We start from the raw sequence: 14,717 nt of genomic DNA, 5'->3' as shown, positions 1-14,717 counted from the left end.
TAGACCCTCTGAAACAGAAGGAAGGCATAAGCCTGGGGCTATGGCAGTCAATAGTCACCTTCCCTATCACGTGGAAAATGTGTCTGTGGAATGATCACATAGACAGGTGGCAAGAGAGCGACACCTGGAGGCCTGGAGGACCAGTTCCAGCCCATGAAGCCCTTGTGCTCAGTGTGAACTACTCCAGTGTCTTTTCCAGGGAAATGAGCCAGTAAGTCCCTTTCTGCTTAAGTCAGTTAAAGTTGGGTGTCTGACCCTTGCAAATCCAAGGGTCAGGGAGGAATCTTTCCCAATCAGCAGAGCAGCCATGGATTAAATAGGATCTGGACTCTGATTTGATTCCAACGTCCTCAGTTCCAGGGAATCAGTCTGGCATTTCCGATAAGTTTTTCCACTTGGAAGTCTGTATAATTTCAATTCTGTCATTCTGAGGCTTTTTAGACTTCCTTTTGCTAAGTTTCTAGGCATGGCCGAACTTAAAATCCTAATCTACCTTAATCTAAAACGCCTTGTGGCTCAGCATGGCACAATGACACATTTGGTAGTCAGGTGAACAGAGGCACAGCTGCCACTGCTGTGTGACCCTGGGTGAGTAATTTTTTGCCTCTCTGCATCTCTGAGCAAAATGGGAATAATAACATCAAGGCTTCAAATTGCTATGAGAATTAGAAAGGATGAATGTAGGTTGCCTAGATATATTTATAGCTATAACCTAGCTATTATCATATAATTATTGTTCTCGATCTTATAGCCAGTAGGGTAACTGCTCAAAGAAGCCCGAAATCTGATGATCCTTCTAAGGAATTATTCTGGATCTCCTAAACAGAGAACTTCACTCAAGGCATGTTTTTCCATGTGAAAAACAAAGAAACAAATACCCCTACAACCACCACCACCACCAACTGGGTCTCTGTGCTTCCCCAGAAGCAGAATTTTTGCACCTGAATCATCTAGGCTTAATTCGCGATCTATAAACAGAAATTAAATTGTTGACAAAACTCTTTGATCCTTATTAAAATCTATTTTTCCCCAGCTCACTCTGCTTGTCCTCATCTACTCAGGTCTATTTGTATGTTCTTCAAAGGTAGAGAGAGTATTTTATGCTTTTTTGGTTACTTGCTGCACATAACAAGATTCCAGATCTTTTTAAAGCCACAGCTGGTTGCTGGGGTTTGGGCTGTGCACAGACTGGCCACCTGCAGTGTTAAAGGCACCGCGGATGGGCGGGCTCCTGGGCTGCCTATCAAACATTCTCTCATTTATACGGAACAAAACTCTGCCATGCCAGCAGCATAATCAGAGAGATGCACGCTGCAGTGATCACAGAGGCTCAAGGAAATCTGCCAACCCCTTTCATATCTGGGATCTGGAAAAGTTAACAGGCAGTAGGTCTTGGAAAAGTCTTCATCAGCCCGTACTTCAGCCATTGCTACGCATTAGTGACAATGCCCCTAAGGAAAACACCATAGGAATTTAACTATTATGTCTAAAATGTTAATAAAGAAAGGCAGAGCACGAGAAAGGGAGGCGCAATAACCCATCATAGACATAACGGTGCTTTATGTTTCTTTGTTTCAAAACACCCTCACCTGCACTATCTTTGGTTCTCGCGACATGTCCTGGGGCAGAGAGGGCAGGAGTGCATTTCAGAGATGAGAAAGCTTAGCCTCAAAGAGGCTGTACCTGTGCAGGGTCAAGAAGGTAAAAGGAGCTGAATGAGCCTTGAATCTAAGTCTTTTTGCCAGTAATGGTGATGAAAGAGGAGGAAAACCATGGTGGCTCTCATTTACTGACACACTTTACCATGTGCCAAGCACCTTGCGCGGCGTACATCTTATAACAACTGCGTGAAACAAGCATCATGTTCTCCATTTTACAAATGAGAAAACTGAAGCTCGGGGAGGTTGAGTAACTTGTTCCTTAAGTGACAAGTGGTGAAGAGCAGAGTCAAGATCTGAACCTTTCTCTGACCTCTAACAACTGTGATTTTTGCACTCTGTGAGCTGCAGCTTCTCGTGATAATTAGAGCCAATACATTTAATATACACATATGGTAAAAAAAAAGATACTTGAATTAGAACACTGAGTGATGGAGTTAAGTCTATCCTACAACATGAACTTGAGAATCAAAGACCAGAAATGACAGAGAGAGTATGGTTAGCCTCTGTTCCTCAGAAAGGTGTCTGTAAAAGTCAATCAACCTTTAATGCTGCATACTTGACATTACCTTGGCATAAACGCAGCTGTCCGAAAGCCTCATGAAGGGGCAGTATTTATCGCACACAGGACACATGATGATATCTGTAGCTTGGCAGACTTCTTTACTGGAAAGGAGAACAGGAATGGACATTTTTTATGACATAAGAGCATTTTCCCCAACCCACCAATTATGTGAAAATATTCACCCAGTTAATAAGATCCAGCAGACTACATTTTTGTCTTCCAAAGCACCTGAGCCTTATCTGTTATTAACATAAACAGTTCCTGCACAATTTAATAATTTGATAAACCTATTTATTTATGGGGCTGTTTTCTTGGCTTTACATATTAATAAATAAATACATAAAGAAAAACATCGATTGTCATACCCCAAAAGTTACAAAAGTCATTCATAACAATGCACAGGTTTGAAGCAATGTCGCACTGAATTATGGGAACAATGAGATACCTAAAAGTGCCTGCCTTGATTTCTGTATGTATAAGTTACAACTAATAATGCAGGAATACATAAAAATATTAGGAATCAGTTCTGGGAGAAAGTGACACCTCGTTAACAATTTTACCAGAAAGTAAAACATGTTTGTAGGCAGGATGATCAATCAATCATTTTTATTTCTGCAATCACTTCTAAAAGGTGTATTTATTATTTAAGAGCACTGTCTAGCCTTGCAGTAAGATCTCTGTGAAAACCTTAAACTCTTTTCTGGTGAGAGAGCCAAGATAACAATCATCCACACTGACCCTTTTGGAAGGCCCCAGCCCGTGGGTGGGATGTCTTTCTGGTTTAGGTTTAAGTGTCCTTGTAAAAGCATAGAATTCATACAAAATGACAGTTAACCCATGATTTTGCAGTATTAGCAGAAAGAAAAAAGTGAAAAAGTCAGTAAGAGCAAATTTTACAGTGAATGAAAGTGATTTGTTCTGTGGACATATTATGGTTTATATGTCCAGAAATGCAAATTTTGCTCCCTTGGTAGCTGAAGACCACAGCAACAAGGGCAATGGACAGAGAGACTTAGTAATTTAAGCCTTTTAAATTTTTCCAGAAGAGACTGAGAAGGAAGTTACAAGGAAAAGCTAAGTGGACCCATGGTCTGTGAATACCCCCGAAGCACACACAGCCCTCACCAAATAAAAGCAAAGGCAAGCTCGCCCACGCTCCCCGTACCTGACTTGGCAGTGATCCAGAGTAATGACTCCATACAAGAAGACAAACAGTCCAATGAAGGCAGCTGGGAAGAGCATGCCGGTGTACCAGCCCAACCAGGCAAAATACAACCCGATCTTCTCTCCAAAATACCGCCTGTGTAAGACACAACAGCCTTACAAGTTACAGTGATGAGTTTAGGGGTAGGGATTATAACACTTTCCTCACTCTCTTACTTTGTAGTGGTCTTGCAGATAAACGTGGAGACAAAGTAAGCCAGGAGAATGGAACATTTGACTCAATCTAGGCTCTGGGCTTAAGGTTCTTCTCCTACTCCTCTGTATCAGGAATAGAATGAACCCTTTTATACAACACCATACACAAGCCTGCTCTGAGAAAATGGAATAAACCTAAGCCCATTCAGAAAGATAAATACTGTTATTAATATAAAACCAGAATTTGAAGAGCTGGTGCCAACATCTCATTTTTGCCATTTCTGAGTGTATGTCTGTTTGTAATATATGTATTATTATTAGTTCTTTAAAAAATAAGAAACTAAGTTATTGTGAAAAACTTTAAATAACCCTTTCAGAAGGTGAAGGGATTAGTCAGAGAACATGTTTCATTGACCCATGGACGTGGACAACAGTATGGGGATTTATTATGGGGTTGGGGGGTGGGCTGGGTAGAGAAAGGCAAAAGGGGAAAATTGGGGCAACTGTAATAGAATAAACAGTAAGATATTTTTAAAAATCTCTTTCAGTAATTTGTAGGTTTACCAGATGTTTACAACGCCAGAATCACAAGATAGTGGAAAGAAAAAAAAATTCTAATTACTGAGATTCAACATGAATATGAGGGATGTCCATAAAAAGTCCATCCATTGTTAATACAACGAGAATGGTTTGCACAACATGGATGTAACCTGGCCCCCAAGGAGAGTGGACTGGAATGCACATGTGTGAACAATGATGACTTCACTGTACTAGTCAGTGGGCGCAGTAGACACCAGTTGAGTGAGCATGTGTCCTGTGTGGCTGTCACATTCAAAATGACTAAGTAAAACAATGACTCTGCATCAAATTTTGCATTAAGCTTGAACATTCCTCCATGGAAACTATTTGGATGATTGAGAAGGCCACAGCTATGGGCAACTGGTGATTGGCCGCTTCATCACGACAGTGTGCTTACTCATGTGTCACATCTTTTGGCAAAGCATCAAATCACCCAGGTGACTCAGCCCCCCTGAAGCCCAGATTTAGTGTCTGTGACTTCTGGCTTTTGCGAAAACTAAAATCACCTTTGAGAGGGAGGAGATTTCAGATTGTCAATGAGATTCAGGAAAATACAACAGAGCAGGTTATGGAGATTGGGAGAAAGGTGTGAGGTCCCTAAGTGCCTAGTTTGAAAGGGAGTAAGGCATCATTGTCCTATGTACAATGTTTCCTGTATCTTCTTCAATAAATGTCTTTTTCATATTACATCACAGGATACCTTCTGGACAGACCTCATAGATACTTAGAACAACTTTCCCTCTTAAGGCATGACTTATAATAGGCTTCAATATCTACCTACTCTATAAATGTTTACCGAGGCTACCCAGGCTGCCTAATGCCCCGTGGCCTGTGAAGTTTGAAAGTGTCCAGGATATTCCTTGGTTTTTCTCTTATCTCTTAAACATCAATAATATGATAAACTTGCACTGATACAAGAATACAAACCAAATTGTGCTTTCTGTGCCTTTCAACTGCTACATTTCATGAGTTAGAAGGTAATTATTTCTTAGCCCAATATAAGAATATTCTAATTAGATTTTTCATTCTCATTCTAATCACACATTGTTGACCACCTGTTTCTATATACCAACTACTCCTTTCCTCTCAGAATGTCCAATGGTTCCTAAGAACATAGGAGTATTTATTTATCCCTCATCCATGGTGTCTCGATAGAAATTTTTCACTCCTGGAAGACTTTTCCAACATGCCTTTATATACCATATATCTATTTATGCATTCAACAAATAAAAAATATCTACTATGTACCAAATACTGTGCTAGGTGCTGAGAATATACTGGTGGGAAAAATAAGCTTGGTCCCTGCTCCTATGAAGCTTGCTAGTTAACAGAGGAGATTCACATAGATCAATTAAAGAGGTAAGTTTATCGTTATAATCCAAAACTGAGAAAAGAGCTAAAAAGGAGAGGAATACAATTCAATCAGCATATATAACAAGGCCATTTGGCCGCCCAGGTCAGGGAAGCTTTCTTTGAGAACTCAGGTAACTATTGTGCTAATGAGTAAAAGTTAGCTGGGTGGGGTTGGTGCCAAGATAGAGTTTCCAGCAGAGGAAATGGTATGGACAATGGTCCTGTGGTAGGAGGGACCAAGTGCAATAAGGGTGGTGTGACTGCAGCATTGAGAACAAGAGGTGGGTGTGAAGTAGGTGAGGGCTGGGCCTCCGTGGATCTCGTGGAACATGCTAAATAAGTGCATCGATCTTGGTCCTGAGCGAAATGGAATCTCACGAGAGAGTTTTAACAATCAAGGGACAGGATCAGATCCACATTCCAAAATGATCACTCCGTCTGCAGGGAAGAGTATGGGTTGGGATGGGCCCGAGTGGGAAAAGGGAGACCAAGTAGGGGACAACAGTGTTAATCTAGGTGACAGGGGGAGGAAGCAGTATAGTGGAGGAGATGCCGGGTGTGGCCAGATTGGAGAGATGGAGGAAGCAAAATCTGTAGGACAAGAACTATTTTAGAGCCCCATTTCCCTAGATGCTCCACAATCTCTTTCTACTCAAACCTTGACTGCGCTTTCCTCTCCCTTCCCTTTGGCCAACACCAGCCCCACTGCTCTTCCAGGACTCAGCCCTGCAGAGCCTTCCACAGAGGCGCTGGCCCCCACCCATCCTTCCCACGTTTCTGAATTACTTTAAAACTCATCACCTCCATCAGACATTTTACCTAATTGTGCATGGTCTTGTATTAGTCTGTACTTGTCTCGAATATGCTGGGTCTGTTTCCCTGAGGAAATTAAGAGGATCTCAAAGCCAGAGACTGTAGCTTCTGTGTGTCTTTGCCAACAGTACTTAGCATCGTACTAGAAACACAATGGGCAGTTAATTAACACTCACTGACAAACTGCAAAGTCTTAATCAAAACACTGTCATGAATGAGATGTTTTGCCTGCAGCAACTTCCTGTAATATTTAATCAATATAATACTATAATACAAAACTGAGGCTGGGAAGAGAATTTGCTTTTATTTTTCCCCCCACTGTTTTATCATGTGTTGAAACTAGTCAAAGGAAAATTATTTCCTCTCAGAAAACATTTTCCCCTCACACAAATCACCTGGATCATTTATTTTACCAATACAAAAGATGGAACACAATTCATCAATGCCCTTGAGTCAACAGGAGTAAACACTTGGAAACGAGGACTGTGGCAGGAAGAATGACTACCCAGGGAGATGAAACATAAAGTGAGTTGTCTCATTTCATTTTCCTCTGGGCTCATGTTTTGAGAGCCTCTGTAACAGTGAAACAAATCCAGCTAGTCTAAGAAATGAGACATGACTTTCTCTTTAATAAGAAATCTGTGAGGTGTGGATTGTTGCAATGAGTCCTAATAACCAGTCTCTAAATAAATAATGAGGTGTCAGGGTAGAACCCTGCTATGGCAGAAAGTTGGGCATACATAGGCCCTTAAAAATACATTTTCACTTCACAATTGTCATCAGCTACTGCTGGGATTATATCTTAAGAACCCTGAAACACCAATCCAAAAGAACCTATGCACCCCAATGTTCATAGCAGCACAATTTACAATAGCCAAGTGCTGGAAGCAACCTAAGTGCTCATTAGTAAATGAATGGATAAAACACTATGGTACATTTAGATAATGGAATACTATGCAGCAGAAAGAAAGGAGCTCCTGACTTTTGGGACAGCATGGATGGGACTGTAGAGAATTATGCTAAGTGAAATAAGCCAGGCAGCAAAAGACAAATACCATATGATCTCACCTTTAAGTGGAACCTAATCAACAAAACAAGCAAACAAGCAAAATATAACCAGAGACACTGAAAGTAAGAACAAACTGACAGTAACCAGAGGGGAGGTAGGAGGGGATAATGTGGGGGGAGGGTTTTCAGGAACTCCTAGAAAGGACACATGGACAAACCAAGGGAGGTGGAAGAAGGCAAGGGAGGTGGGGATGGCTGGAGGTGGAGGGGAGTGGTGGAGGTAAATGCAGACAACTGTACTTGAACAACAATAAAATAATTTTTTAAAAATCTTGAAAACAAACAAAAAAGCTGATAGACTCTTTTACCTGCAGTACTAAAACAATCTTTAGAGGTTATTAGTTCCAAATGAAAATTAAAATTAACCTGAAATGTATTAGAATGACAGCCCCTCATATGTCTTACTAACATCATAGTAACTAATGTTCCACTTGTCACTAATATGTGTAAGCAGTGTCACCTCTCTACAATAGTCGCTGATGATCCGTTAAGTCACATGGGTGACCTGCTCTGTATGGAGTTTCATGGAGATCTGGCCCATGTCACAGGCCCCTGCCTAAGGCCTTTTTAGAGGAAACAGCATCCTCATCAGAGGGAGTTCGGGTTTCCCAACCATGATCCATGTGCTCTGAGAGCTGCCCTCTTGGGCAGGAGCCAGATTCCAGCGAGAACTGTGCATCTCCGACCGTTTTTTCTTGTCCCAGTGGACATGCTGCCCTAATCACTCTGTGCAAGCTTTTTATACGTGCAGTTGGTTGAAAACTCACCTTACGAGATCCAAAGGCTGGTATTTATACCACACGCCCCAGGAGGCCCAGCACTCATAGAGCAGGTGTCGGTGGTTTTCGGCTCCATGGGTTCTAATGGAGTTTTTGCTTCTGTAACTTCCCTGGGATAAAAACACCGTGGCCGGTAAGGTAATACCCACACAAGCCACGAGGAAAGTTAATAGTTATATTAATCTCCTACGGCAGGAGTAGCAATAGAGGTGATAGGAGAAAAAAAAGTGGATACATCCTATGGAAAGGAAAGAAGTTTGATTAGTTACTCTGGTCGTTTTCTTGTTGATGACCCTGTGTGGGAAGCAGCACGTGGCTGCTAGAACCAGCAGGTTCCAGCTGAGTTCAGATTCAGTTCTGCTGCTGCTTGGCTAGGAGACCATAAACTCTCCGAGCCTTGGACTCCTAGTTCATAAGGGAACTGATAATGTCTGTCTCGTTGGGTTTCTTTGCAGGTTTAAGTGAAAAACGTGTCTTGCCAGGACGCCATGCCCCAGACTGACCAGTTCTCTTTCCCACTTGTGTCGAGAGTACTTGGTAAACTGCCATTGCTGTGACCTTGCCACATGGCCTTATCTATGAGAAAACACTGGAATGTACAAACTGGAAGTCACCTCAAAACTAAAAAAAATTCAAAACTAATTTGACCTCCTCACTGAGAAAAGGAGGAGACCAAGACCACAGGGGTGGTGTTTTCAGAGTCCAGTGAATGGCAATGCTAGTTTCACAAACAGAAAACATACTTCCAAGAGGTGAAGTAGTCACTGGGAAGTCCTTTCCACCTGAGAAGCCCTTTTTCAGTGGGAAAGTAAACAGGGCCGAGAGAGAGAAACTCGGCATCAAGTTTCAGCCGAACCATCAATTCCCTGTGTGAGAGAGGTGGGTTAACCTTTCTGTAAACCTCTAAATTTCTTTAAATTTCAAACATGAAACAAGGACACCAATATCAGCCCCCCCTGCATTCCTGCCCCTGGACATTGTTGTGAGGTTAAATAATATAATCAAGTTAACTTGAGAGTAAAAAAGTAAAAAGAACAATTGTTACTTCAGCTGCTATTATTAATTTGGATGTTCTCTTATAAAATACAGGGCTTTATCAAGATATGAAAACCACAGAGAAACCCTGTGTTACTCTGTAAGGTTTCATAACCAATCTCCTCTGACACCCTCATGCCCGCCACCCACTCACCCGCGCAGGTGCGTCTGCCCGTCTACCGCTGCCCTTGCCGTGGGGAAGGGCTGGGCGGTGGGAGGGCGCAGTACTCACTCACTGACACGTTTTTTTGGCAATGCCAACTAATAACTATAGGGAGCCATGTGATGTTTTTGTGGGAAATTGGTCTTTAGAGTTCAGAAACTCCTGTGTGTGGCTCTAGAAGGCAGGAGGGAGTGGGGGACTGGATGAAAGAAGGTGGAAAGACTTGCCAAAGAACATAATACGAAGGGGGACCCCCTAAGCCCAGAATTTATTTATAAAAAAGTGTGTGTTTATTCTTACATGTTTAAATGTCAGTCATCCTCAAAATACTCTCTATTTGATGCAAAATACCTATCAAGATGTTTTTCCCGCTGCTCAAAACAGTTTTGAAACTTGCTGATTTTGATGGCTTTTAGTGCTTCTGTCATTTTTTGTTTCAGTTCTTCCACATCAGCAAAATGTTTTCCTTTGAGGACTTTTTTAATCCAGGGAAACAAAAAAAAAAGTCACTTGGGGTGATATTGGTAAATAGGGAGGCAGGGTGGATTACAGGGCTCAGGCCACTTTTGGTGAAAAACTGCTGAACACTCAACATGGCCGGCAGGTGCACTTGTAAACCACCCATCATGAAACGGGGAAATGCACTGAAAGTCTTCCAAAAAGAATTCACTGAAGCCAAATGTAGCCTCTCACACCACCACCAGCTGGTACACTGACACAGATGGGTTCCTGGAACACTCACGCAGCAGGGGAAGCCTGTACTCCAAGGCCCCCCCCCCAGATTATTCTGGGGGTTTTTGTGTCCTTCCATGTATGCATGACCCATAGACACAGGCAACAGTATGGTGAGGGCCAGAGGGAAGGGGGCGAAGGTGGATAAAGGGGAGGGATGGGGACATCTATAATAGTGTCAACAATTAAAAAAAAATAACCAAAACTAAATATATATTTAAAATAAATACGGAAAGCCATAAGAGGAAAAAAAAACCTTTGTGTCAAAACGTTTGCTTCTGTGATACTAAAAGGATCATTCCAAGATTGTTTCATGGCAGACTGTAAATAGGGCCTCAAATCAAAGCTACTAGTTTTGTTAATGAATAAGGATTTAAAAATTCTAAATCACCTCTCACATCCTCATGGAGCTTGAAATCAAGGGAAGAAACATTGTTAGCCAAATGAAAAGACTGGCCATCTGGTGACAGTTGGAATTCTCCTCTGAAGTTTATCAACAAACTGTTAACATTACTTCTAGTAGAAGACGGTTCCAAAAATCACTAAGAGTAGCTTCCCCCTGGCTAGTGTGTGACGTCCTAGAGGGCATGCACCATGATGCGTGTCCTTGTATTCTCTTTCATGTGGTGACCAGTATGGAGCAGGGGCACAATACCATGAAAAAGACAATAATCTCTTGCCGATAATGAAAAATCCATGTATAAAGAGAATTCTGGGTGAAATAACCCAAGATCTATTGGGGACTTGGAATGAAGAGTAATTCCAGTTACATTTACAAAAGCCCTAAAATATGACAAAAAGCATGCAGTAAATAAGAAAATAAAAAGGAAAAAAGATATATGCATTTAAAATATCAGAATGTATGTATCTTAAAAGAGCAACGATAAGTACAATACTATTAATTTCCATTTGTCACCCTTTGTTTGCCAGAGACTTTGCAAAATGGCTTCCTCCCACTCTTCAAAGAATAACTATACATTTCTTTGTTGCAGAGACTATATCCTTCAGGAACATTTCCCCCCTGGGTCTACTGCCTCATGCAAATTTTCAATGCCTCATTAATTTTATGACTTGGAGTCCTTCAGCTATTCCTCTGAATTCAAGCTGAGTGACTCCTGGTTCAAGAATTCTTGCAATTACATAAAAAGACACACAGATATAAACCATCCTACGTTGGGTCACATGGCAAGTAGGCCTAATCATCTACTGTACACATTAAATTCATTCTGAACAAATGTCCTACCAACCAACTCAATTAATGACAATCCCCCAAGCTGATTTAAGAACAAGAAATCGACAGAGAAGGAGAAAAGGCGGGACAATACCTCGTGCAGAGGGAAGGCAGCTTCATAGGAGCCATTGGTAAGCAAACGATTCAGACCTGAAACAGCAGAAAGTCCAATTTGAATTAATACAGAGTTTCAACCCTCCCACTGTTCAAGACTGATGTAAGGATGGTACTTTTTGGAGAAAACCATCTGGGTTTTCCAAAGTGATGGAAACCCACTTGGGAACACCAACAGTTTAGAAAGAGAGTTGCTGTCTGCTAGGAAACTGGAATCAAGAGTTGGGAATTTTCAAACAGAAACAAGAAAGCACACCTAGTACAGTGCTGGGCTTGGAGACGGGAACGTACTGAGGGGAGTGGACACGTTTGTCCTATCAAAATAAACCCCCCATGAGATTTTCCACCCGGAGCTCCTCTATTTTTATCCAGAAACTTCAAAGATGGACAAATCTAATTCCTCTACACTGGACGAGTGGTGTGACTTTGGAAAGTCCTCTTTTCCTCAGGCCTCAATTTTCTCATCTATGATATGGGGGAGGGTGTTGAAATATGTGGATATATTTTTTTTAAAACATCTTTGTTGAGGTAACTGACATAATAAATGGCATATGGTCAAAACATGCAATTTGAGAAGTTTTGCCTTGTACACACCCCAGGAACCAGCAGCACGGTCAAGAGAGTAGACATACCCATCACCCCCAAAGTTCTGTGGTGCCCCTTTGTAACCTCCCTCTCCTCCCTGTGCCCTCGCCAAGGCACACACTCATCTGCTTTCTGTCACTATCGGTTTGCACTACTAGAGTTTTATATAAATAGAATCACAGTACTTCTTTAACTCAGCAAAATTATTTTGAGGTTCATTTCTTTTTATGGCTGAGTACTATTACATCATATGGATATATAATTATTTGTTTATCTAGTCCCCTCATGAGAGACATTTGGGTTGTTTCCAACCTTGAGCTATTACCAAAAAGTGCTGCTATGAGCATTTGTGCACAAGTCTTTGTATGGATATCTGCTTTCACGTCTTCTGGGGGAATAGAAGTAGAACGGCTAGATGACACGGTAGATGTATGTTTAACTTTTTGAGAAAATGCCGAACTGTTTTCTGACGTGTTTGTATAATTTCACACTTCCATCAGCAGCACACGAGAATTCAAGTTCCTCCACATCCTTGCCAATACTTGGTATGGTCCGTCTTCAATTTCAGCCATTCTAGTAGGCGTGCAGTGGTAGCTCGTGGTGTTAGTTTGCATTTCCCTAATGAATAATGATGTTAAAATCTCATGCACTAATTTACCATCAGTATATCTTCTGCTGTGAAATGTCTGTCTAAATCTTATGCCCATTAAATTGCTATTATTGATTTTGAGGGTTCTTTATATGTAACTATATATAAGAGAAGCCTAGAAGCTTCTCTTTTCATTTGCTTAAAAATGTATTTCAAAGAGCAGAAGTTTTAATTTTGTGAAGTCCAGTTTACCCATTTTTTTCTTTTATGAATTTGCTTTTCATATTTTATTTAAGAATTCTCTAGCTCAAGGTCACAAAAATTTCCTCCTAGAATTTTTATAGTTTTAGGTTTTCATTTAGATCTATGACCCATTTGAGTTAGTTTTTGTATATGGGCTCAGGTTCATTACATGGGTATAAATTGTCCTAGCACATTTGTTGAAAAGACAATCTGTTATCCACTGAATTGCCTTTGAGCCTTTGTCAAGAATCAATTGTGTGGCTTCGCTTCTTTATTATCTGTTCTGTTCCATTTATCTGTCTTAACACCAACATAATACACTCTTCATTACTGTAATAATTCTTGAAATCAGGTAGCTAATACTTTAAGTCTCCATTTGTGTTCTTTTTCAAAGTTATTTTGGCTCTCCTAGGTTTCTTCACAACCTAAGTAATTTTTAAATCAGGTTGCAAATTCCCCACTCCCCCAACACACACTCTGGAGTCTGATTGAGATTGCACCAAACCCATAGATTAAATTAGGGACAATTGACATGTTAACAACATTAAGTTTTCCGATCCATGAACAGGATATATGCCTGAATTTATTTAGGTCTTGGATTTACAATTACTCAGTGTAAATTGTAGTTTTCAATGTACACATCTTACATATCTCTTTGTCAGTTACGTATTTCATGTTTTTGATGCTATTGTAAATGGTATTGTCTTTAAAATTTCAGTTCCTTGCTGTTTGTTGATTTGTGGACATAATATTGAGTTTTATATATCAATCTTGTTTCCTGCAACAAGGCTAAACTCATTAATTCTACTAGCCTTTCAGTGGATTCCACTGGAGTGTCTATATAGATGGTCAAATCATCTGAGAATAAAGACAGTTGTACTTCTTTTCCGATTTGGATGTCTCATTCTTCTTCTTGTCTTACTGCACAGGCTAGTAGAATGATGAATACAAGAGCAGACATACTTGAACTGTTCCTTATCTAAGGGGGAGAGCATTCAGTCTTTTACCATGAAGTATAATATTAACTATAAGCATTTTACAGATGTACTTTGTAAGGCTGAGGGAGTTCCTTACTATTTGTAGTTTGTAGGATTTTGTCAAATGCTTTTTCTGTTCTGTAGACATGATCTAATGGTTTTCCTTTTTTTTTTTTACTTTGCTAACATGGTAAATCATATCAATTGATTTTCAAATACTAAGTCAACCTTTCAGTCCTGGATAAACCCTACTTGGTCACGATGTACTATACTTTTTATATATTGTTGGGTTTTATTTGCTAAACATTGTCTATAATGTTTGCACCTATATTCACAGAGGCTATAAATTTGTAATTTTTTGATTATTATCTTTGCCTGGTTTTGGTACCTGAGTAATACTACCCTCATAGAATTAGATGGGAAATAGTTTCTACTCTTCAATTTTGTGAAAGACTCTTATAGAACTTGTATTACTTCTTTCTTGAATGCCTGATAGAGTTCACCAGTGAAATAATCTGGACCTGGAGTGTTCACTGTCAGAAGTTTTTAAACTATAAATTTAATTTCTAATTATGTATATGGAGAGAGAGAGAGCTAGTCAACTTATTTAATACTTTTCTTGTGTTTTTCCTTTTTGGTTATTTCAGGTGGGAGAGAAAATCTTGTGTCTGTTACTCCATCTTGGCCAGAAGTGGAAGTTTAATGTGTTGATCTTTAAAGTTTTTTTTGAAATAGAGATTTATGATGCTCCCTGAAATGTACCTCAGAGAAGATAACTGGATGTCTCTCAAGTGGTTTATAAAGAAATGCTGTCTATGATTAGATCATGATTGGAGTCCAGAGTCTTAGCCCAAGTGGAAAAAGAAACATACAC

The 14,717-nt window shown here is 40.3% G+C and overlaps 1 protein-coding gene across 2 annotated transcripts in view; it reads right to left on the bottom strand.

The window, feature by feature from the left end:
* ANO4 (anoctamin 4) overlaps positions 1–14,717 on the bottom strand; it is a 321,384-nt gene that overhangs the window by 51,602 nt on the left and 255,065 nt on the right. For both annotated transcript variants that reach the window (XM_045186936.3, XM_053921960.2), the window contains 4 exons: positions 11,430–11,485; positions 8,163–8,284; positions 3,389–3,523; positions 2,228–2,324 (listed from right to left, as the gene is read on the bottom strand). In XM_045186936.3, the coding sequence (XP_045042871.1) occupies positions 2,228–2,324; positions 3,389–3,523; positions 8,163–8,284; positions 11,430–11,485 (410 nt within the window). The remainder of the gene's footprint in view (positions 1–2,227; positions 2,325–3,388; positions 3,524–8,162; positions 8,285–11,429; positions 11,486–14,717) is intronic.

The sequence above is a fragment of the Desmodus rotundus genome, chromosome 3 (assembly GCF_022682495.2).
Source record: "Desmodus rotundus isolate HL8 chromosome 3, HLdesRot8A.1, whole genome shotgun sequence".
NCBI classification, from domain to species: Eukaryota; Metazoa; Chordata; class Mammalia; order Chiroptera; family Phyllostomidae; genus Desmodus; species Desmodus rotundus.
This window is presented reverse-complemented; position numbering and strand designations above follow the sequence as displayed.